Here is a 20,366-nt window from a genome sequence, read left to right as displayed (position 1 = left end):
GCACTCACATTCACACCTACGGGCAATTTAGAGTCTTCAATTAACCTACCATGCATGTTTTTGGAGTGTGGGAGGAAATCGGAGTGCCCGGAGAAAACCCACGCAGGCACGGGGAGAACATGCAAATTCCACACAGGCGGGGCCGGGGATTGAACCCCAGTCCTAAGAACTGTGAGGCAGACGCCCTAACGCCCTAACCAGTCGTCCACCGTGCCGAGTTTATTTATTGTTCAACATTACAATGTCAAGGTTCATTCTTCTAGAATTATTTTAGAATTAAAAGTAAATTGTTCTTACAAAGGATTTACTTGAATAATTATGCTATACTATCATAATATCAGTCGTATAAAAATCATTCTATTGTATTCTATCGTTTGTTGTGATCGTTTTGGGGAAAATATATCGTCCCTAAAAAATGTGCTATCATGACAGGCCTAAACACATACAATATACTTAGAGAGAGCAAGAACAACGGATAAAAACAAAAATATTGTACAAACAGTATAAAAATAGAGGAACAACTGTATTAAAAATCTGCAATATAGCGGGACCGCGACTGTGATTATAGCGGAGGATGACTGTATCTGTATTCTGTAATGATAAATTGAAGGGACTCATTGCTTCCATGACATGTGCATCCTGGGACTGTATACATATGCATATATAAAATTACATAATAATGAACATGAGTAATACAAATACCCACTAATTATATTAATTATTATTAATATTAATTATATTAAACCATATTAATTAAATTTAGTTAAGTAAAATATATTGATGGTATAGTGTATATTTTTAAAGATTTAAGATTGTTGACTATCTTTAAGGAATTTGTTTATTTGTCATATTTATGCCTGCGCCAGAGCAATAACACGCAGCACAGATTTCAAACAAAGCTGTTCGTTTCCGTCCCGCCTGGGTTGACATTTTTCAATTATGGCCGGTTATATTATATTGATCACCATGTGCCGCATGTGGAGGATTTTCTTTTTCTTTCCTGCCACCAAATCAATAACGATATTAATACCGACACTGCAACACATAAACGACTAGCCTCATAAAATGTTGTAATATTGCTGCTGTGCAACATGAGTGGGCGTGCTCATAAAGTGTAAAGAGATCATTAAAAAGACAATCAATATGTCAGCAAGTGCATGTACAATAAAAAGAGTACAGTTTCCAATGTAATGTAATTATCAAGTTTCTATCATGCCGCAAAATAATCTGTAGGACGTTGCAGGCAAAATCTATAGAGCGAGAGCGGGCGGATACATTGAATATGTATTAATCTCATGTTGACTCATCTTTGCCAGAACTGCTATCAGAAGGAGGCGGTGCTGAGGCCCGAGAACAACCAGGTCATCAACCTTACCACCCGCTACACTTGGTCGGGATGTGTGGTAAGACACCTACACACATTTATGCTGTATTATGTAGTCTTCCTCTCATGTATACTGTAAATACTGTAGTGTGGGATTAAGTCACAAACCATAATACCATCCATCCATCCTTCAGTTTTCTGTAGTGCTTGTCCTCATTGGGGACTGGTGAGCCAAAGCCTATCGCAGCTGACCTTTGGGGCTGGAGGCGGCGTACACTCTGGACTGGTCGGCAGTCAGTTAGAGGGGCACATACAGTATAGACGAACAAGTATTCACTCTCACATTCACACTAATTTAGTCTCCAATTAACCTAACATGCATGTTTTTGTAATGTGGGAGGAGGCCGCAGTACCCGGAGAAAACCCACACAAACTAGCATGCTAGCACACTAGCTCACTGCGTAGCCTGCCTCACAATACCTCTGAGTCGATTACTTAGCCAGTTACTGAGAAACTAGCACTCGTACAAGAACAGATCTGGTCCAAGCGGTAGCAAAGGTCTTTTTTTTTTTTTTTTTTTTTTTTTGACAGCACCATTTGCAACTTTCTACTTATAAAAGTTGTTCCTCTCATTCCAGGGCCAAACACACACTGTTATTGCTTCATTCCTTAAGCCCATTTCATAGCTTGCCTCAAAGCGTATTGATTAGCGCAGAAGGGGAGGATGTGATACTGTATTAGTCTATATTACCGAGGAGCTCCTGCCTCCAAAGTTAATTACTGCTACAGATGATGACTTCAGCGCTGCAAGTTTTATCTTTAATTTTTTTTTACTATGCAGTATACAAATAAAGAGACAGATTTGCACCTTTTCCGCTGCATGGTACCTTCTCGACACAACGTTATTATTGGCACTTTTACACTGGCACTATCCACAAGTACCCCATTAAAAACTCTATATGCGGTACACATTGAAACATTCACATTCACAAAATTCACGTTCAGCATCAGAAAATTATTTTAGTAGTATTTTTTTTTTTTTTTTTTTTTAAAGTTTAAAAAAATTATTGTCATTGTATTTATAATAATGTATTTCCCCCCCCCCGATTCTCTTTAACACTCCTGTTATATTGCAGATCAAAATGACCCAGTTTTAAAGTTTCAAAATTAAATGTTTTTCTTTTCAATGTAATTTTAAATGAAATGATAAAACCACTTCTTCTGGCCTTATTTCTCTTCTTTTTGGAAAAGTCCTGCAAGGCCAAACTGTGCAGTTTGTCAGATTGACCCACAAACATTTTTGTGGTCTACTAAAGAAACAAATATAACTGGAATGTCAATTGAATGAAATAGTTTTTCATTTTTTCTATTCCCTTTCTTTGTTGATTGGCTGAAAGAAATAAGAGATTACAGTGTGACTGCTGTATGCATATTTTATTTCACTGTCCGGTGCCTACTCAGCTCGGCACGGCTCTACTTGGGTACTATTTCTAGTACCTAATAACATATGGATGATATAACCAACTGCTGGTCACTCATTGGTCGAGCAGTCGCATCGTTGTCACATTTGCAGATACATCACTAGAAATTACAACAATAATTTTTGCTGTCGTGGCCCTTTGTCTACTCTTGGATAAAATGGTTCTCCTTGCCTTTTACTGACCAGTCGCAAGGGTGGGAAAATGCTCACGTTTGCTCACTTTTACGATTGTCAGCCTCATTATTTTCTGAGCAAATTGGGGAAGGAAAATTCACTCTTAACACACCCCACAATAGAGATTGACCGATAGGATGTTTTCAGGGCCGATAACGATTATCATTTGTAGTCAAGGAGGCTGATTTGGAGCCAATATTCATTTGCAGTAACTAGGAAAATATTGGCATCAAAATATTGAATAATAAAAATTCTGTTCAAATGAATTTAAGGGATATGTTTTTTTCAACAGTTTTTTATATTTGCAACATGCTAGTTTTTTCTTTTATCTTAGACAATAGACATCTTTGTTTAAAAAAAAAATGCAGGGATCTCCCAGGCTCAGCAGTATTTCTAACAAAGTTAAATGAAAACCTAAACAAATAGTTGTCTCCCAAAAGTTTTTTACTGTAAATAGTTTTCCAAAATTTCAATATAATTTTTAAGTTCAAACAAAAACAAAAAGGGCAGTGAGTTCACAGGCTCAGCAGCATCTCTTATAAAGCTAACTGATTTTTTTAAAAAAAAATCAATAAATAGTTCTCTGCGGCACGGTGGCCGACTGGTTAGAGCGTCAGCCTCACAGTTCTGAGGTTCAATCCTCGACCCCGCCTGTGTGGAGTTTGCATGTTCTCCCCGTGCCTTTGTGGGTTTTCTCCGGGCACTCCAGTTTCCTCCCACATCCCAAAACATGCATTAATTGGAGAATCTAAATTGCCCATAGGTGTGACTGTGAGTGCGACTGGTTGTTGGTTTGTATGTGCCCTGCAATTGGTTGGAGACCAGTTCAGGGTGTACCCCGCCTCCTGCCCGATGACAGCTGGGATAGGCCCCAGCACGCCCGCGACCCGAGTGAGGAGAAGCGGCTCAGAAAATGGATGGATGAATGGATAAATAATTCTCTCAAGTTTACCCAGTTTTAAATCGATATTAATTGATCAATGCCACTATGTGTCAAAATGTAGAATATCAGCACTTATAATTGGCACTTAGAATCGGCCCGGCCGATCTATCCCTAGCCCACACCACAGAATATTCTTTTAGAGACATCTGACAATCATGTCTTTGCTGATCTCTGATTGCAAGCGAGGCAAAAATACTTCAATTTGGCCTGATTATGAGTATGTGTATACCCTGCTAAGGCCGAGCAGCGCAGTGGAAAAGCGTAATTCCAAATAAATCACCCCCATGTCACCCTTTTTTTAAAAAAGCATATGTCTTATTCCAATAAACAGCAGATATTATTATTTGTTATCACATTGTCAAGTATGAGATCCAGTGTGACAGATCTTTGTGGAGCGTGTGCCACATTTCAGGCTATTTTTGAGAGTGAAGTATGTTTCTGTCATCACACTTTCAGCCGGCTGCGATTAAATCAGCGTCCTGGGCGGTGAAATGTGATGTATCCCATCTGGGTGACAGCAGCTGTCTCTCTCTTTCTATCTCTGTCTCTGCGCCATCACTCCCAGGTGGAGGGTGACGGCAACGGTGACGAGGAGGTGCTGAGCTGTGTGGGCGGTCGCAGTTTCCGCTCAGTGAGGGAGAGGTGGTGGTACATCGCTCTCAGCAAGTGTGGGGTAAGTTGCTCTCCCCATGGGACCCCTTGTTTTAATTGCCCATAAACACACCCTCATGTTGTCATGCTGTATTTGTCAGTACAGTGGTGCCTTAAATACCACTTTACAATATTCATGGATGGGTGCAGCTCAAGAAATCAAGGCCAAACCCATGAGTGAACTGTAGCCTCTGAAAAATAAATCGCAGAAGAGGACCGGTTTGGCCATTTGAATAATACGCTTTGCAGTGTTTATTTATGGAGTAAGCATCGACGAGGCAAAAAATACACCCGGCGCACCCCCAAGGAGGCCTGTGTGATTCAACGCATGTTTCAAGGCCTTTTTTTGTGCTGGCCCGCCGTGGGTTTTCCATCAACGTCAGCTTAAATTTAGCCCCCGCGCCTCTTTATTTTTGCACCAAACATCATTTGAAACTGAAACAGACCTCGTAATCATGATACTGAACCCTGGCCGACACCGACTTGAGACTGAGTTTTTTGTGCTGTTTAAATACAACGTGCGCAAGCTTGAATGAGTAAATGACTCCGCACCAGAGCAGGCTAAGCTTGCAGCATTTTAAGCAGGATTAGTAATGGATTCAGGACATTAGCAAGAAGAGCATTCTGTTTCTGAAATGGAAACAGACTATAGTGACTATTAATTAAAAACAGAAATGCACGTTGCTTCTTTTCCACCTCGCAGTACCTTCTTGATGTAGCGCTATTATTGCCAATTTTGCGCCGGTAATTATAAATGAGTCCATTAAACACCATTTTGCAATAAGACTTGAAAATTAACATTTTTGACACTGGAAATGTATTGTAGTACTGTACAGTGGTACCTTGACTTAGGAATGTCACAACTTGCGGGTTTTTGGAGTTACGAGTCATCGCCTTTTTTTGCTTTGCGTTTCTACCCAAAATTTTACACGCGAGCTTCAGATATGCCATTGCTCGAGAAAAGTGGAAAATAACAATAAAGCAATTAAGGTACTGAAATGCCCTCACATGTTGGCAAGGAGAACCACAGTCGCCAATACACTTTCAGCCATTTATTGAATGAGACAAATGGTCAAATGCACAAAATGAGAACAATCTGAAGGAGCAGCTGTTGGCCACAACTCACGCCCAGATGCTCACATGCAAAGTAATCGGCCAACCTGACTCGAGCTCCTGACACTCACTAAGCCACGCCCCTTGAAGGCACACATCCAACACACAAACACTACAGTATGTACAGTACCGTTTATTAAAATAAAAAAAAAAGTTGATTTCTTTGAATTCTCTTTTATTATCTTTTTATACAATAAAAATGTGACCATTTATTGTCAACTTTTGATAACATAGATTTGGTGCCAATTAGGAAAATGAATTTCATGTGGTTGGAGGTGAACCAGGCGGTAAGCAGGAGGTGAAAAAAGAGGGTGGAAGTGAGACGGGTTTGCAGGAAAAGTAGAGCTGTACAGTTTGTCATCCGCAAAGCAATGAAATAGAATATTAAATTGATGGAAAATGGTGCAGAGGATCTACCTCCTCGATGATAGAAGAGCAGGGGCCCCATGACAGAGCCCTGGGCCACACACCTGCAGTGACTGGGAGTGGACGAGTCAAAAGGACTTTAGCTGAATAAACTGAATGCGGTCTTTAGCGTATGACTGGAACCAGTCTAGGCCGGTGTGGGCGATTCCGATGCCTTAATGCTTGTACGCACGTTAGCCTGGGGGAAGACTTTCTACTGCCCCAAATAAAGATCTAGGAAGGGACCGGTGCGTTGCCCTCACCTGGCTGCTTCAAAGTGCACCTTGGTGGGCCACAAGTGCACTGATGGCCTGCTGATGTTAACGCATGTAAACACTCGATCGGAGTAGATCACATCAGGTGTACACAGTTGACCTGAGATCATCGATCGGAATGCTTTCAATGATGAAATGAATGAAAATGAAAAACAGTGTGCATGTAAACATGGCTAGTGATTGGGAATCATTGCTATAAAGAACTTAAAAGTTGTTGCTGAGCAGGCTATGGGTTCGACTCCATAGTACGTGCATGTGCGCTTCCACCTGCTTATCATTCTGGGTGCCTCTCTGAGTGTCCTTGTTTGTTTTGGTGCAGACAGAGTCAGGATGTGATTAGAATGGATGCTTCCAGCGGAGTGGCGTTTAGTGTCACACCAGGCTTCGTTAATAGACACGCCACTTAATGCTCTTCGACTCCGATATAAAATCTCCACTCTGAGCCAGGCAGACAATTTCCCTTTTTTTCCCCAGCTCATATCTAAACGTCACTCAGAATCTTTTGGCTGTTGTCTTCTCAACTTCTCAACGCTTCTGCTGTCAACACCAGCTTTACGCTGTCCCTTCTTCACTCAGCAGCCGCATTTCCTCTCCTCTTTTGTTACTATGTGTTGGTGAAGTGCCTCCATTTGCCATTAGCACCGTGAAGATGGATGACTGCAGCAAAATGCTTAAATGTGCCGCTGATCATCAGTTAACTTTAACGGCCAATTCTACTTGATTCATGATAGCGGACACCCGTCAATCCGTCAAGTGCGGATGATGACATCGTTATAAATAAAATTCAAATAACCTCAAATGACGGTCACAATGCATCAAAGTTGTAGATTCTCCCGAGTAAGCAAAGCTGGCTTTGAGGTTTCAAAAAATCTGGCACGTTTGTGTTTATGGGTACCGTCTGTCTGACAGATGGAGACACATTTGATTGGCCGTAATCAGCTGGTGTTAAAGTACCAGTCATGAAAGTAAATGACCTCATTTGGGAAGCAGCAAGTTGTCTGCCTGGCAAAGGACGCTGGGCCACTCATGTTTATATTTTTTATGACCGAAAAATAGTCTATTTGAGTGGAGGAAACATTGGCTTGAAACCTTAAACCTAAATTGAAACTGTAGGCTTAAAGGCTTAAAACCCTAATTTGAAACACACACCTGCCTTGAAGCCATAATTTGAGACCCTACGCCTGTCTTGAAACCTTAACTTGAAACCTCAACCTTGCCTTAAAACCCTTACCCAAATTTTAAATAGTATCTTGAAACCCTAATGCTAGTTTAAAGACTTAAATGGACTCTCTGATAATGTCTACATTGGCCCTTAGTCCATAGTTCTGGACTTATAAATGATGTCTGCAGAAAAAAAAGTACAAGTGGTAATTTTAGGCTTGTTTACTGAAGAAATATTTGATTTTCAGACAGATTTTGGCTCTCCCACATTTTGGAATCTGAAAGCAATTACCTCATGTGGGATGACGTGGAACGGCACGGTGGAAGACTGGTTAGAGCGTCTGCCTCACAGTTCTGAGGACCGGGGTTCAATCCCCGGCCCCGCCTGTGTAGAGTTTGCATGTTCTCCCCGTACCTGCGTGGGTTTTCCCCGGGCGCTCCGGTTTCCTCCCACATCCCAAAAACATGCATGGTAGGTTAATTGACAACTCTAAATTGGCCGTAGGTGTGAATGTGAGTGCAAATGGGTGTTTGTTTGTTTGCGTGTGCCCTGCGATTGGCTGGCGACCAGTTCAGGGTGTACCCCGCCTCTTGCCCGATGATTGCTGGGATAGGCTCCAGCACGCCCGCGACCCGAGTGAGGAGAAGCGGCTCAGAAAATGGATGGATGCATGAATGGGATGACGTGGCTGTCTTCTTTCCTCAAGGAGGCATTTCAACAATCGATTTAAAAAAAAAAAAAAAAAAGCCTATTAAAATGTTTCACTATCACTATTTTCACTCATTATAGTATTGTCTGAAACAAAACATCCAGACTTTCAATATAGGCAAAAATTGAACCGCAGATAGTGTCGTAGTTTAATGATCTTCTCGCCTTCTGCACTTAACGTGTCAGGCCGTGACAGGGTGACGTGCCCAAAATGGGGGTGGGACAAAATCTGGCCGAAAATCAAGTATTTAATCAAAAATCAAACCTAAAATTACTACTGAGTCTATTTGGGGGCGGGGGGATTTTTTTCAGCAGACATCATTTGTAAATTCTGAACTATGGAATAAGTGCCAATGTTCACAGTATTACACATTGCAGGTCCTTTAATGAGGAACACGTTTAACCTCCATAAAATCCATAATATTTGGGCTATCGTTCTGATTATTTTCAGAGGTGGCAGGGGGCATAGAGATGTCCACATTAATTTGGGTTGATGATTGATGATAGCTTTCTGATGTTAAATGATGTTGGGGAATTTTCTGTATAGTGAGAACATATAAAGAGGAAAGTGTTTGCGTCCATGAAATCCAAAATATTGGGCTGATTGTTGAAGTATTTTCAGAGGTCGGACCTGCCATGCGTAGAGATGCCAACGTAAATGATGGTGATGATGGGTGACAAGTTTGGGATATTAAGCCACATTAAGCATTTTTACGTTAAACATTTTAGATCCCTCGGCGGCCACTGTGTTTACCATTTTAATCGACGACACCCTAATAAAGTAGAAATTTTTCAGCATATTAAGTTAGTGATTGATCATTTAGAATTTTGGGGTGCTTGCTGTTGTTCATGTGAGATAGCTGTTGTTTATATGAGAGTGCAACGATATACAGTATGACAGCAATATAAGGTATAATACCGACTTGAACAAAGCTGTGTTTGGAAACTCATACAAGTAATTTGTTCGTGAAATACAGACCATTAAGACTCCATACCTCTTTTAATTTGAAACCTTAGTACAATAAAGTTCCAAGAAGAACACTTTGGAGTGTGAGTAGAGCTTACCACAAGGCAAAGACCAGCACAGAAACCTCGCAATCATCCACTGGAATGTGGGTTTATTCCAAAGAGAGCAGACGAGAGAGGACTGCTGTGAGGCTTGGCCTCTTCCTCCTCTTCCTCTTCATCAGGCGGATCGGTGCGGCATTGGCAGTGATGCGGACTTTGTATCGGTCCGTTGTGGTGAAGAAGGAGCTAAGCCGAAAAGCGGAGCTCTCGATTTACCGGTCGAGCTACGTTCCTACCATCACCTATGGTGGGAACACCTCGGGATCCCCTCGGAAGAGCTGGAAGAAGTGGCTGGGGAGAGGGAAGTCTGGGCTTCCCTGCTGAGGCTGCTGCCCCTGCGACCCGACCTCGGATAAAAATGGATGGATGGATGAGAAAGTTGTTTTAAGATATGAGTAGTATGAGTATGCATGTCTGCCGTTGCCCCCAGCCACTATTTGGGGATCTATCTGTGTGCCCCCACAGGGCGACGGTCTGCAGCTGGAGTATGAGATGAAGCTGACCAACGGACAGTCTTTCTGGACACAGCACTTCTCTGCTGACGAATTCGGTAAGAGCGATGGAAACTACTCAAAGAGAGCGAGCGAGAGAGAACAATTACGGGAGGAATTGGCGACGGCACGAGCGAGGAGCAACTTAGCACAGCCAATAAAACACACTGAAGTGGACAAATGACCGTAATGGATGGATTAACGATGACGGATGAACTTAGAGGAGGAGACTGAAGGATTTTTGTCATTTTCCACTCGTTCTCACGACCGCGTTGACTCAGCCACTTTATAGCTTTGACTCCTTCACCTCACCTGTTCATCCCTCATGACGGATTCTATTTCTGTTCCTCAGGGATCCTGGAGACAGACATCACGTTCCTGGTCATCTTCTTCATAGTGTTCCTGCTCTCCTGCTACTTTGCCTGTAAGTACCTTTCAAAGTCCATCGCCGTGTCCATTTCCTCTATTATAAAACCACCATGTTTTCTTGATGGGATAAGAGTAGCTTCTTATGTTCCTCTCCCCCTTGGTGGACGTGAAAGAGCTTTGTAGTCATGAAAGCGGCACTTTTGCTATTTTACACTGGATAATGGGAAAAGGCTTGTTTTCAGATCAATTCACTTAAATTTTCAATGCCAGTGGCCTCACGGAAAGCAGCCCGAAAGAGCTAGAGTGGAAAATAGGTCCCATCTACACTTCCAGGTCTGTCATTTCCTTCTCAGTACTTAACTAGAATAGAGCTTAGACTTCCGCCAAAGCATAGAAATCCCAAATTATTATTTTTTTTTTTTCTGTGGCAGTCATCTGGCTTCATGTCCAAGGAAATGGATTATGCAATTATTAGCTTTATTCATTTTCAATGAAAAACAGCTCAAGACTTTTGAAGTCAACTATCCATCCATCCATTTTCTGAGCCGCTTCTCCTCACTAGGGTCGCGGGCGTGCTGGAGCCTATCCCAGCTGTCATCGGGCAGGAGGCGGGGTACACCCTGAACTGGTTGCCAGCCAATCGCAGAGCACATACAAACAAACAACCATTCGCACTCACAGTCACACCTACAGGCAATTTAGAGTCTCCAATTTATGCATGTTTTGGGGATGTGGGAGGAAACAGGAGTGCCCGGAGAAAACCCACGCAGGCACGGGGAGAACATGCAAACTCCACACAGGCGGGACCGGGGATTGAACCCGGGTCCTCAGAACTGTGAGGCTGACGCTCTGACCAGTCGCCCACCGTGCCGCCCTGAAATCAACTACATATGATAAAATCATGAAACAAACAAACAAAAAAAACAATGGACCGAACATCATATCCATCTAAATTGTTCAACATGACTGGTTCCATTCCAGGGAGAGGTCATGTACATGCACCAACATTTCAAGGGTTCATCCTTGGCCCCAAACAATCATCAAACCTTTATTACCTGTAAAAACAATGTTTTAACATTCCTAACTGTCATACAAGTGTAAAGAGAAGATCAAGTCATATATATATATATATATTTATTGGCCCAATTATTTTTGCTATTGCGGGTGATTTCCCAGAACGGGCCGGATCGTGCCTGACATATTTTGTCAGGAATGACAAAACTCCTCGTGCTATGACATAATCCACGACCTACGATTTATTGTCCAAGTCTCGCATGTTTTTTAAAAATTATTTTATTATTTTTTTTTTATTATTATTTTTTTAATAATATATATATACCCCCCGTGTAGAGTTACATATGAATGGCAACCCTCCAACATAGTAGCACCGTCACGTCGGCCAGTAAGATTGTGGTTTGTGTACAATAGGCAACTTCATTTATTTTGGACATCGGGTCAGAAGAATTAATAGCACGGTCAGCCCAGTTTACCACACGGCATACATGTTTCAAACGGAAAATGTAAGTAAAAAGAAAGTGCAGGTTAGCCAACTTCTCGAGTAAAATTTAGGTAATTGACATAAAATAATGACGGTGTTCATAACTTGGATAAATTGATGGTTGGTTGAACGGAACGGAATTTTGTTTTTAAAGGTGACTGCCCACGCACGAGGGGTGTGGCCACGGTGGTGGTCATCAGGCTGGCCGCGGCAGTGTCTGTCAGTTCATTGTCGTAGCTGCTGTTGATCTTTCATGTAGATCACATTGCACACGGAGCCCCTGTTCATTTTTCAAATCTTACTTTGCAAAACTCAGCCTTCATGTTGCCTTACAAGCGCCGTGTGGAATAAGATACCAAGGTCGATAATGATGCTGCCGTATTGTTTAAGGAATACACGGGACGACGAAATGGAATTTTTCAGTGAGGTGATCAGCTCCTCAAGGAGTTTTTTTTTAATTTTTATTTTTAATTTTTTTTTTTAAACCTCCAGCAGTGACCCTCTGTTGTTATATTGTCCACGTGACTTCTCCTCCATCGTTTTTATTTTTAAGTCATTGAATCTTAGAATAGAAGATGTTAGTGTGAAGAATGTTCCCTGCTATCCTTGCAGAGCAATTACAGCACATGATGAGCTCCATCTGTTCGTCTGTGCTGATGTTCACACTTGCAGTCTTGGAGTGAGAGAACACTTGTGCTTATCGGCCATGTCTGTTTGTTATGTTGTGCAGAATTTGACTTTTACTCATTTGCACTCCACTAGATTTAACGGCCCAAGAGAAAAAAAATAATCCACTGAGGTAGATTGGATTTTGAGTCCACCATGGAGATTTCTTGAGGTATCAAAGAGTTGCAAGCTAGTGTTACTTTACAATTTCTATACGAGCTACCGTACACTACAATTGTGTAGGAATTCAAACTCAATCCCAAAAAACACATCTTGCCCTCACTGACTTATTAAAGGAGATAAATAAACTCAATGGTTTGACAATGACGTTACGGCATTAGGACACACTGGAGAGACTGCGTCTCTCGGCTGGCATGTGAACACCTCGGGATCCCCCCGGAAGAGCTGGGGAGAGGGAAGTCTGGGCGTCCCTACTAAAGCTACTGCCCCTGCGACCCGACCTCGGATAGCGGTAGAAAATGGATGGATGGATGGATGGACATGATACCAACAGAGATGCTGATGGTAAATTTCCGCAGATCACTAGAGGCAATGTTTTTCTTGTCGAAGTTGACTCTAAAAAGTTTTGCCCTGAGCAACCATTTAGATCAGGGCTCTCAAACATACAGGCCGAAACCGGCCCGCAAGGGGGTACAATCCAGACCGCAGGATGAATTTGAAAGTGAAAAAATATAGAAGACATTGGGGTGGTGGGAACTAAGAATAATTTTGAGAATTATTATGCTTTTGTAAAAAAAATGGAATGGTAATAATTCCTAGGTGTTCATAAGTTGATTCAATTTTAAAGTGCAATACAATATTTTGCAGTTCCAAATACCTGTGACTGAGAGTTTTGTGCCTTAATATACAGTCACCGTGATCAGTTTTTATGCACACATTGTAGATGACAAGAAAGAAATCAAGAAATCTGAGGTTGTTTTGCAAAATCATTTTTTTAAAATCATTAAATGTAAAGATTTTCCTAACACACTTGATTTGTTTTGCTTTCAAACAAAGGGAAAAACGTAGTTATTTGTTGTTAAGATTTTAGTGGTCCTGCTGCTTTGACATCAAATTAGGCTTTATGTGGCCCCTAGACTACAATGAGTTTGAAAACCCTGATTTAGAGGATGAAAAAAATTCATTGAGGGCCAGCATACTGGCCCTGTGAAGATGAATTTAAAATTCGAATGGTTAAAGAAACAGTCCAATTGCGAATATAATTTAAGTTACATCGGACAGCACTAACAGGGATTCTGAAGACCCTTAGCAGATTAGATTGACATGGCAACACAAAAATTTACTTTAAGCAGTGCAGTCTAGAGATGCATTACGAACAGAAGAGTATAAACTGTTGGGAATAAATTAACACAGTTGCATGAAACAAATATTATAATTTAGGTTGTAAATACAGGTCAGTGCTTGTGATCGTGTTGAGGCCAGCAGAGAAGGCCTTGCTGTCTCTGACCGCTAACCACCGAGGGTCATACGTGAAAAATAGCTCTTTTTTACTATGCGGTTGTTGTGTAAGTATCCTCTTCGAGAACCCAGCAGCACGTACACAGGGCGGCCACGGTGCGTGAACGAATGTTTACGACCTGCTCCTCACCTGTAAATTTTCCCCCCGAGGCTCCTTGCGGGAGGGTTCGGGCTCATAAAATATGCATCTGCACAAAGACGCACACGAGATGGAAGCATCTGTATATAGACGCATGCTAATGGTGGCTCTGCCTCATTCTATTGTCATGTCTTGCACTCTCTCCGTCTCCCCTGGCCGCGCCGCCATCTGTTAGCATTGCTTTAGTGCACATAAACCTACCTCCAGCATCATCCTCATCCCTGAATGTGTTTCCCTCTGCAGACAATCTGAAGGGAAGACAGCTTCTTCACACCACCTACAAAATGTTTATGACTGCCGCAGGTGTGGAGGGTGAGTGTGTCCATCCCTCACACACGGAATCACACAATGGGAGGTGGTTGGAGTTGCAGCAGGATGACAATGAGCCATGCGCACACTCGCAGCAGCTTTAATCCACACTTGAGCACCACTGATTTTATCAGCCCGTATTAACGTCTGAATGGGCGCAATTGAAGGCAGCCTCTGTGGGCCACAGCATACCGACTGACAGTGCCCCATGCTCATCTCTTTCTCCCTCCTTATCTCCCCTCCTTTGCTTTCACGTACTTCTCCTCTCTTTAAATCACTTCCCATGCCCCCTATGCTCCCGTTTACAGACTTGTCTTCTTTTTTCCCTCAAAAATTCATCTTCTTTTTAACCTCGTTTCTTCCAGAGGTGACAGAAGCACTCGCAGTCTGTACTTAAATAGAAAAGTTAGGCATGTTGGCCTTTAGGGTGAAATTTCTGAACCTAAAATGGGCTAAAACCTAATTAGTAACAAGTAAATTTTATTTGACCTTCTCTAAACTTTCAAATGTCCAACTGTTCAGTGTTTTAGTACTTTTTGCACAACTTGCCATTCTCTAGCAAGGAGCTGAAAGGCAAAATTCACAACAGGTGTCGGATCCATGGATGGACCAATACACCTATTGGTTCAATTAGAATTTGTGTTTAAACACTGTTCACATTTTCACATCATGAGACCAAGAGGACACATAACAATTGATAAACAGTAGCTCGCCATTGCTTAGCTTTTGGCCACTAAGCTTAAGAGTGTCACGGAGTGTCATCAGCAGGTTGCAACAGTGATACAGGGCAACTGGAAGAGTCATAGAATCATAGAATCATTTGGGGAGAAAGAATTCCCATAGCTTTGCTAATTTTGTGAACTGACTATCAAAAAAAATGCTCAATAAAAAATAGGGGAGAAAATTCTGATTAGATAAACAAATCTTTGAACACCGAAGCTGTTGGTTTTCAGGCTAGCATAAGACACAACACATTCGCCACAAATTATTCTTGGAGCCAAAAACATGAACAGTTCTCTTAAATAAGACCATGGATGGAGAATGTCTTGCTTCTCTGAATCAGTTCATATTGTCATTAATGCTCCCTGGTTCATGTTCCTCTATGTTGCTATTGTCCCGGTTTATTTTCGTCTTGATCTCAGTCAATCCATCACTCCATCAAACAATCAACATCTCAGCGAGCGTGCCATCATCCGTGTACGTTGACAAAATAAACAAGCTTATTTTGACAACGTGAGGAGTAGAAAGTACAGATACAGTATATCAAAGAAATATGCTAAGTACAGATACCTGAAAAATCCATGTATGTACAGTGACAAAAGATTTGTCCTTTGTTACTTCCCACCATAGATTTCTTCTTCCTTACTCTCTTCTCATCTTTCACCTGTACCCCCCACTCCCCCACCCCTTCTGCTTCTTCAGTGCTCAGCCTGCTTTTCCACTGCGTCTACTGGGGCCTCTACGCTCGGGATGGCGTCGGCAACGGTAGTCTGAAAATACTCGGTGAGTTCCTTGTTTCTTATTCTCTGACGGAATGAGTGGATAGTGAATTGTGTGCTGATGGACGTGAACAAAAAATATTATTTTGCACAATTTCCTGCGTTGAACACTTTGATGAAGGCCTTCTTTTGGATGAGTGGTCAAAAATTCACACAGACTTGCTCCGAAATCTTGCTACTTGTTGCTCCTCAGGCTAAACCCACATTTTCACCTATAGTTCCAGGTACTTTTGGTTCTTGGTCATTTTTGTAACTTGAACTAAAATCCCATTTCCACCTAAAGCTCCAGGAACGTTTGATTTGTTGCTACTTGTAGTTCCTAGAGTTAGATTTGTGCTCAAGACCACATTATCCGAGACCAAGACTTGTCCGAGTCGAGACGGAGTCCAGAAGAAAAAAAACGGATGGCCGTAGTTTGGACAACCCTGATTTAAACCGTGCAAACTTTTTTGAACCAGCCCCCAATTGTTTGGAACTGGAATCAAAATGAGGAAACGGAATTGGAACTGGAATCATTCAAATCTGAGCGAAACACAGTCCTACTCTCAATATAGATTGTAAAATATTCAATTTGCAAAGAAAACACCATCAATATTTCTTAATTTTTTGCTCTTGGATATTAAGTAAAAGGTTCTGTAAAAGTCATTTGAAAAGACATAGAAAACGTTTGCTTTAAAAAGTGTACAAACGTTGTCTTAAACCATACTTCCACGGTCCTCCAAAGGTTTTTAGTTCAAGAATAATTTTGGAAAAAAAACTGCGATAAAATGTTCCTGCAGCCTGTTGTTAAAAAAAAAAAAAAACAGCAACATAATAAATACATTGAGTAGTTCTCCAATCAGATGTGACCCTATCTCAAAGTTTCCTGGACCTTTCAATAGAGCTACGGCTCGAGCAGGGTCTTCTTTCGGCCCTGATAAATTAACTAGGAACTACATTTGTACAATGTAAATCCTGTAATTCTCCAAATGTTTCTAGTTTCTGCTGTGAAAGTGTGCTATTAGTTCTTGGTACTTGTAATTCCTGGATATAAAGTTGACCAATCATATATGTTCAGTGCTGCAGACCACCCCACAAAGGTTCCTGGACCTCTGGAAAGGTATTTTTACCACTAGCAGTGTCTTCCTTTGGCCCCATTAAATTACCCCAGAGCTACGCTACAACAATAGTTCCTGCTTTCCAAACACATAATGATCCACCAAAAGTGCCTAGTTACGGGGAAATGTTCTTGCAGTCGAACATTCTTTAATAGTGGGTGTGGAGTCGACTGGTTCTTTTTTCCCCATTTGTTTTCAGCCTTATTACCCTCTGTCTCATCTTTGTGTCTCTCTCTAGGGAAATTACTCTTCTCCATCAGTTTCTTGGTGTTCCTGCTCATGCTCATACTGCTGGGGAAAGGTTTCACCGTCACCAGGTGGGGCTGCGATGTTAGTGTGCGTGTGTGTGTGTGTGTGTGTGCGTGCGTGCGTGCGTGCGTGTGTGTGTGTGCGTGCGTGCGCGCGCATGCTTGTGTGCATGTGTTACAAATTCATTGTGAATTTTAAGGATGATGTATGTTTATAAATGACAAAGATAAACACATGCTAACAATGCTCCACAGTCTCCACTTTGCTCCAGTCTGCATTTACGCTCCTCTCGGATAAAATGCGTCTCCTTCATCCAGACGTCCATATAGGAGACCCTCGTTCCCCTCCAGTGTTACTGTTTGTTAATGTAATATTTAGAAGGCAGTGAGTGAAGTTTAGTATTTCTTTGATCAAGCGGAGTTTGCATTTTATTATTCATAGAGTTCAAATGTGAGCTCAGCTGTCCTGTTGTGGGCTTGAATTGCTGCTTGGCCCGTAAATCTCACTGTAGTTTTTATGGCTCCTTGTCCCCTCCCTCGATATGTATAACACTAAATGTCTTTTCTGTCTTTATCTCAGCCTAACCAATGTGTGAACTTTGACTCTCTGTGCGTGCATGTGTGAATGGTAGGGCAAGGATCAGCCACAGCGGCTCGGTGAAGCTCAGCATCTACATGACCGTCTACACAATCACCTATGTCATCCTCTTCATCTACGAGGCCGAGGTACACACACATACTCCAGGTTCCTCCCACATTCCAAAAACATTCATATTAGGTTTATTGAGGACACTAAATTCTCCATCGGTGTGAATGTTAGAGTGAATGCTTGTTTGTCTCCACGTGCGCTTCGGTTGAATGGCAACCAGATCAAGGTGTACCCAGCCTCTCGCCCCAAGTCAACTGGGATAGGCTCCAGCCCAGCCTTGACAAAGAAAAAACAAGAGTGAAGGGCTAGTATTATGACATTAAAATTAGTCTTCATGTTTTGTTGTCTCTGTCCAAGCTGCTAAACGTGTTGTTGCGGCTCTGGAAATTAATCTCCTTGAGACTCGAGTGGGAAAATAATTCATAAGAAATTAAAAATGGCCGATTTGGGGCCCAGCTGCTGCTGACGTCCCTCATTCTATTATTTCACACTAATTTAACAGCTTTTGACATTTGGACTAGACGGAGCGAAACTGGCTCTGTGAAATAATACCACGTGTGTGATAGCACTTGGAAATGACCTCATTGACACTATGCAGACCAACTGTAAGTATTTTTTGATGAAAGAAATCCATCAGAGGTTAGTTGCCCTAGTTGAATAAGAATTTCTCATCTTTAACAGGTTATTTTGTATGATTGTATGCTTCCAACCGTGTGAGAACAGTTTAAGGAAGGCCCCTTTCTGTTCCAGCACAAACAAAGCAAGGTCCATAAAGACAAGCTTGGATGTGTTTGATGTGGAAGGTTCTAATCAGTTATGTCCAGACTCAATAGTTTCTTCTGTTTTCACCTCCTGTAGGCGTCACAAAATTTTGTCCATACTCAGGGTGAGCAAGCTTTGAATATGCAGCTGCTCAAGCGAAGTGGGAAAAAAATATAGAGCAATTAGGGTACAGTGGTTCTTTGAATAATTTAGTATAATTTGTTCCGTGACCACGGTAATTCAAAACACTCGCAACTCAAATCATCTTCACCAATTGAAATGAAAAAAAAAATAATGCCATAATCTATTTGAGCCCCACAAAAACTCAAAATCATTACGTTTTTTAATAATAAAAAATAGCACTCTAAAGTATTACAATTTATAAAAAACATTCACGTATAACATGGTTAATTAGACAATAAAAATTAAACAGTTTGTGTATCATGATTCGTGCTTCAATGCCCATTGACATTTTGCTCCTTCTGGTGTGTGTTCCTTGGCCACCAGTGGGCAGTATAACAGATGTAAATAGTACATAAAGAAGAGTTTCACACCGAAGTAACTCAGTAAGCTGTGGTAAGTAGTTTTTCACAGAGGGTAAAGAATAGATTCCTGTGAGTGTTATTATATTGTCTGAATGGTCGTTACTTTAAGGGTTACAACTACCGCAACATCAATGCTAGTTTTGTTAGCCCCTCTATGGCGTTTTGCATTGTGTGTTAGCATTAAGATAGCTGACTTTTTCAAATATGGGGTTTGCTTAAATACACAATGTGTAATGCCCTTGGTTTTATGTTTAAATTTCAACTGGGAATGGCAGTAAACAGGTTGAAGCAAGCCATATAGCCTCTTTTTTGAAGAACTGTCAAACTATCTGCTGCTTGTTATGAAGTTCCTGTCACCATTTAGTGCTTGTAACTAAAATTTTTGCTCGCAACTCAAGACAGAAAAAACTGGCGGAGCGACGACTCGTCTCTCCATGTAAGTAGGGCCACTCGTAAATGTAGGTAGTTTTACTGTAAAGACCTCGCATGTGGCCAAGGAAAGCCACCGTCGCTGATGCCTTTTCAGCTGTTAATTGAATGGGACAAACAAACTGGCCAACCACACTGCTCCTGATGTCAGTCACTAGGCTGCGTCCATTAAAAGAGGTGGATCAAACCCATTTTTGTCACGTGCAACATTGTAGTTGGGGTTTCCCCCAGAGAGCTGTTATGATTGTGTGTATGATTGTGGGTTAAATGCAGAGAACAAATTTCATGTGCATGTATGAATGTTCATGAGAATAAAAGGTGATTCTTCTTCTTTTTGAAATCAGAAGTCAAAGATTTCAACTATTATTCTAGTTACTGGACAAAAAATGCTAGCAATATCTAAACATTATTATTACATATGAAAATTTGAAATTTTGGTACAGATTTTAGCAAGAATCATGGAAGTTGACACACATCATTTGCTTTCGTGGGCCACATGATGTCGGGCCAGATCTCGCCCCCAGGCCTTGAGTTTGACACCTATGCTAAAGGCTCACATCCTACACACAACTTCTACAGTACGTACAATAATTACACGTTATGAAACTAATGTATTTCTTTACATTCACTATTATATTTTTTAAACAATACAGTGTTATTTTCTTCATTAAAAAAACAAAAAAAACCACTAACAAATAAATAGGGGAGTCTGGAATGGACTAATTGCTTTTCAGTGCCGGAAATTCATTTCATATACAGTACAAGTAAATTAGTTTATGACTTTAGTCACGGAGCAAATTATATTCCTCAATCAAGGTATCACTAGAATTGAGGAAATACATCCATTTTCATTCAAGTATTCCTAATGGGGCAAGCAGGCATC

At 41.4% G+C, this 20,366-nt stretch overlaps 1 protein-coding gene across 1 annotated transcript in view; it reads left to right on the top strand.

Moving 5' to 3' along the window:
• tmem145 (transmembrane protein 145) overlaps nt 1-20,366 on the top strand; it is a 43,577-nt gene that overhangs the window by 17,625 nt on the left and 5,586 nt on the right. The window contains exons 4-11 of the mRNA XM_061675628.1: nt 1,317-1,403; nt 4,487-4,594; nt 9,769-9,853; nt 10,147-10,218; nt 14,189-14,257; nt 15,677-15,757; nt 17,089-17,167; nt 17,731-17,824. Coding sequence (XP_061531612.1) covers nt 1,317-1,403; nt 4,487-4,594; nt 9,769-9,853; nt 10,147-10,218; nt 14,189-14,257; nt 15,677-15,757; nt 17,089-17,167; nt 17,731-17,824 — 675 coding nt within the window. The remainder of the gene's footprint in view (nt 1-1,316; nt 1,404-4,486; nt 4,595-9,768; nt 9,854-10,146; nt 10,219-14,188; nt 14,258-15,676; nt 15,758-17,088; nt 17,168-17,730; nt 17,825-20,366) is intronic.

This window comes from Phycodurus eques, chromosome 4 (assembly GCF_024500275.1).
Source record: "Phycodurus eques isolate BA_2022a chromosome 4, UOR_Pequ_1.1, whole genome shotgun sequence".
NCBI lineage: Eukaryota > Metazoa > Chordata > Actinopteri > Syngnathiformes > Syngnathidae > Phycodurus > Phycodurus eques.
This window is presented reverse-complemented; position numbering and strand designations above follow the sequence as displayed.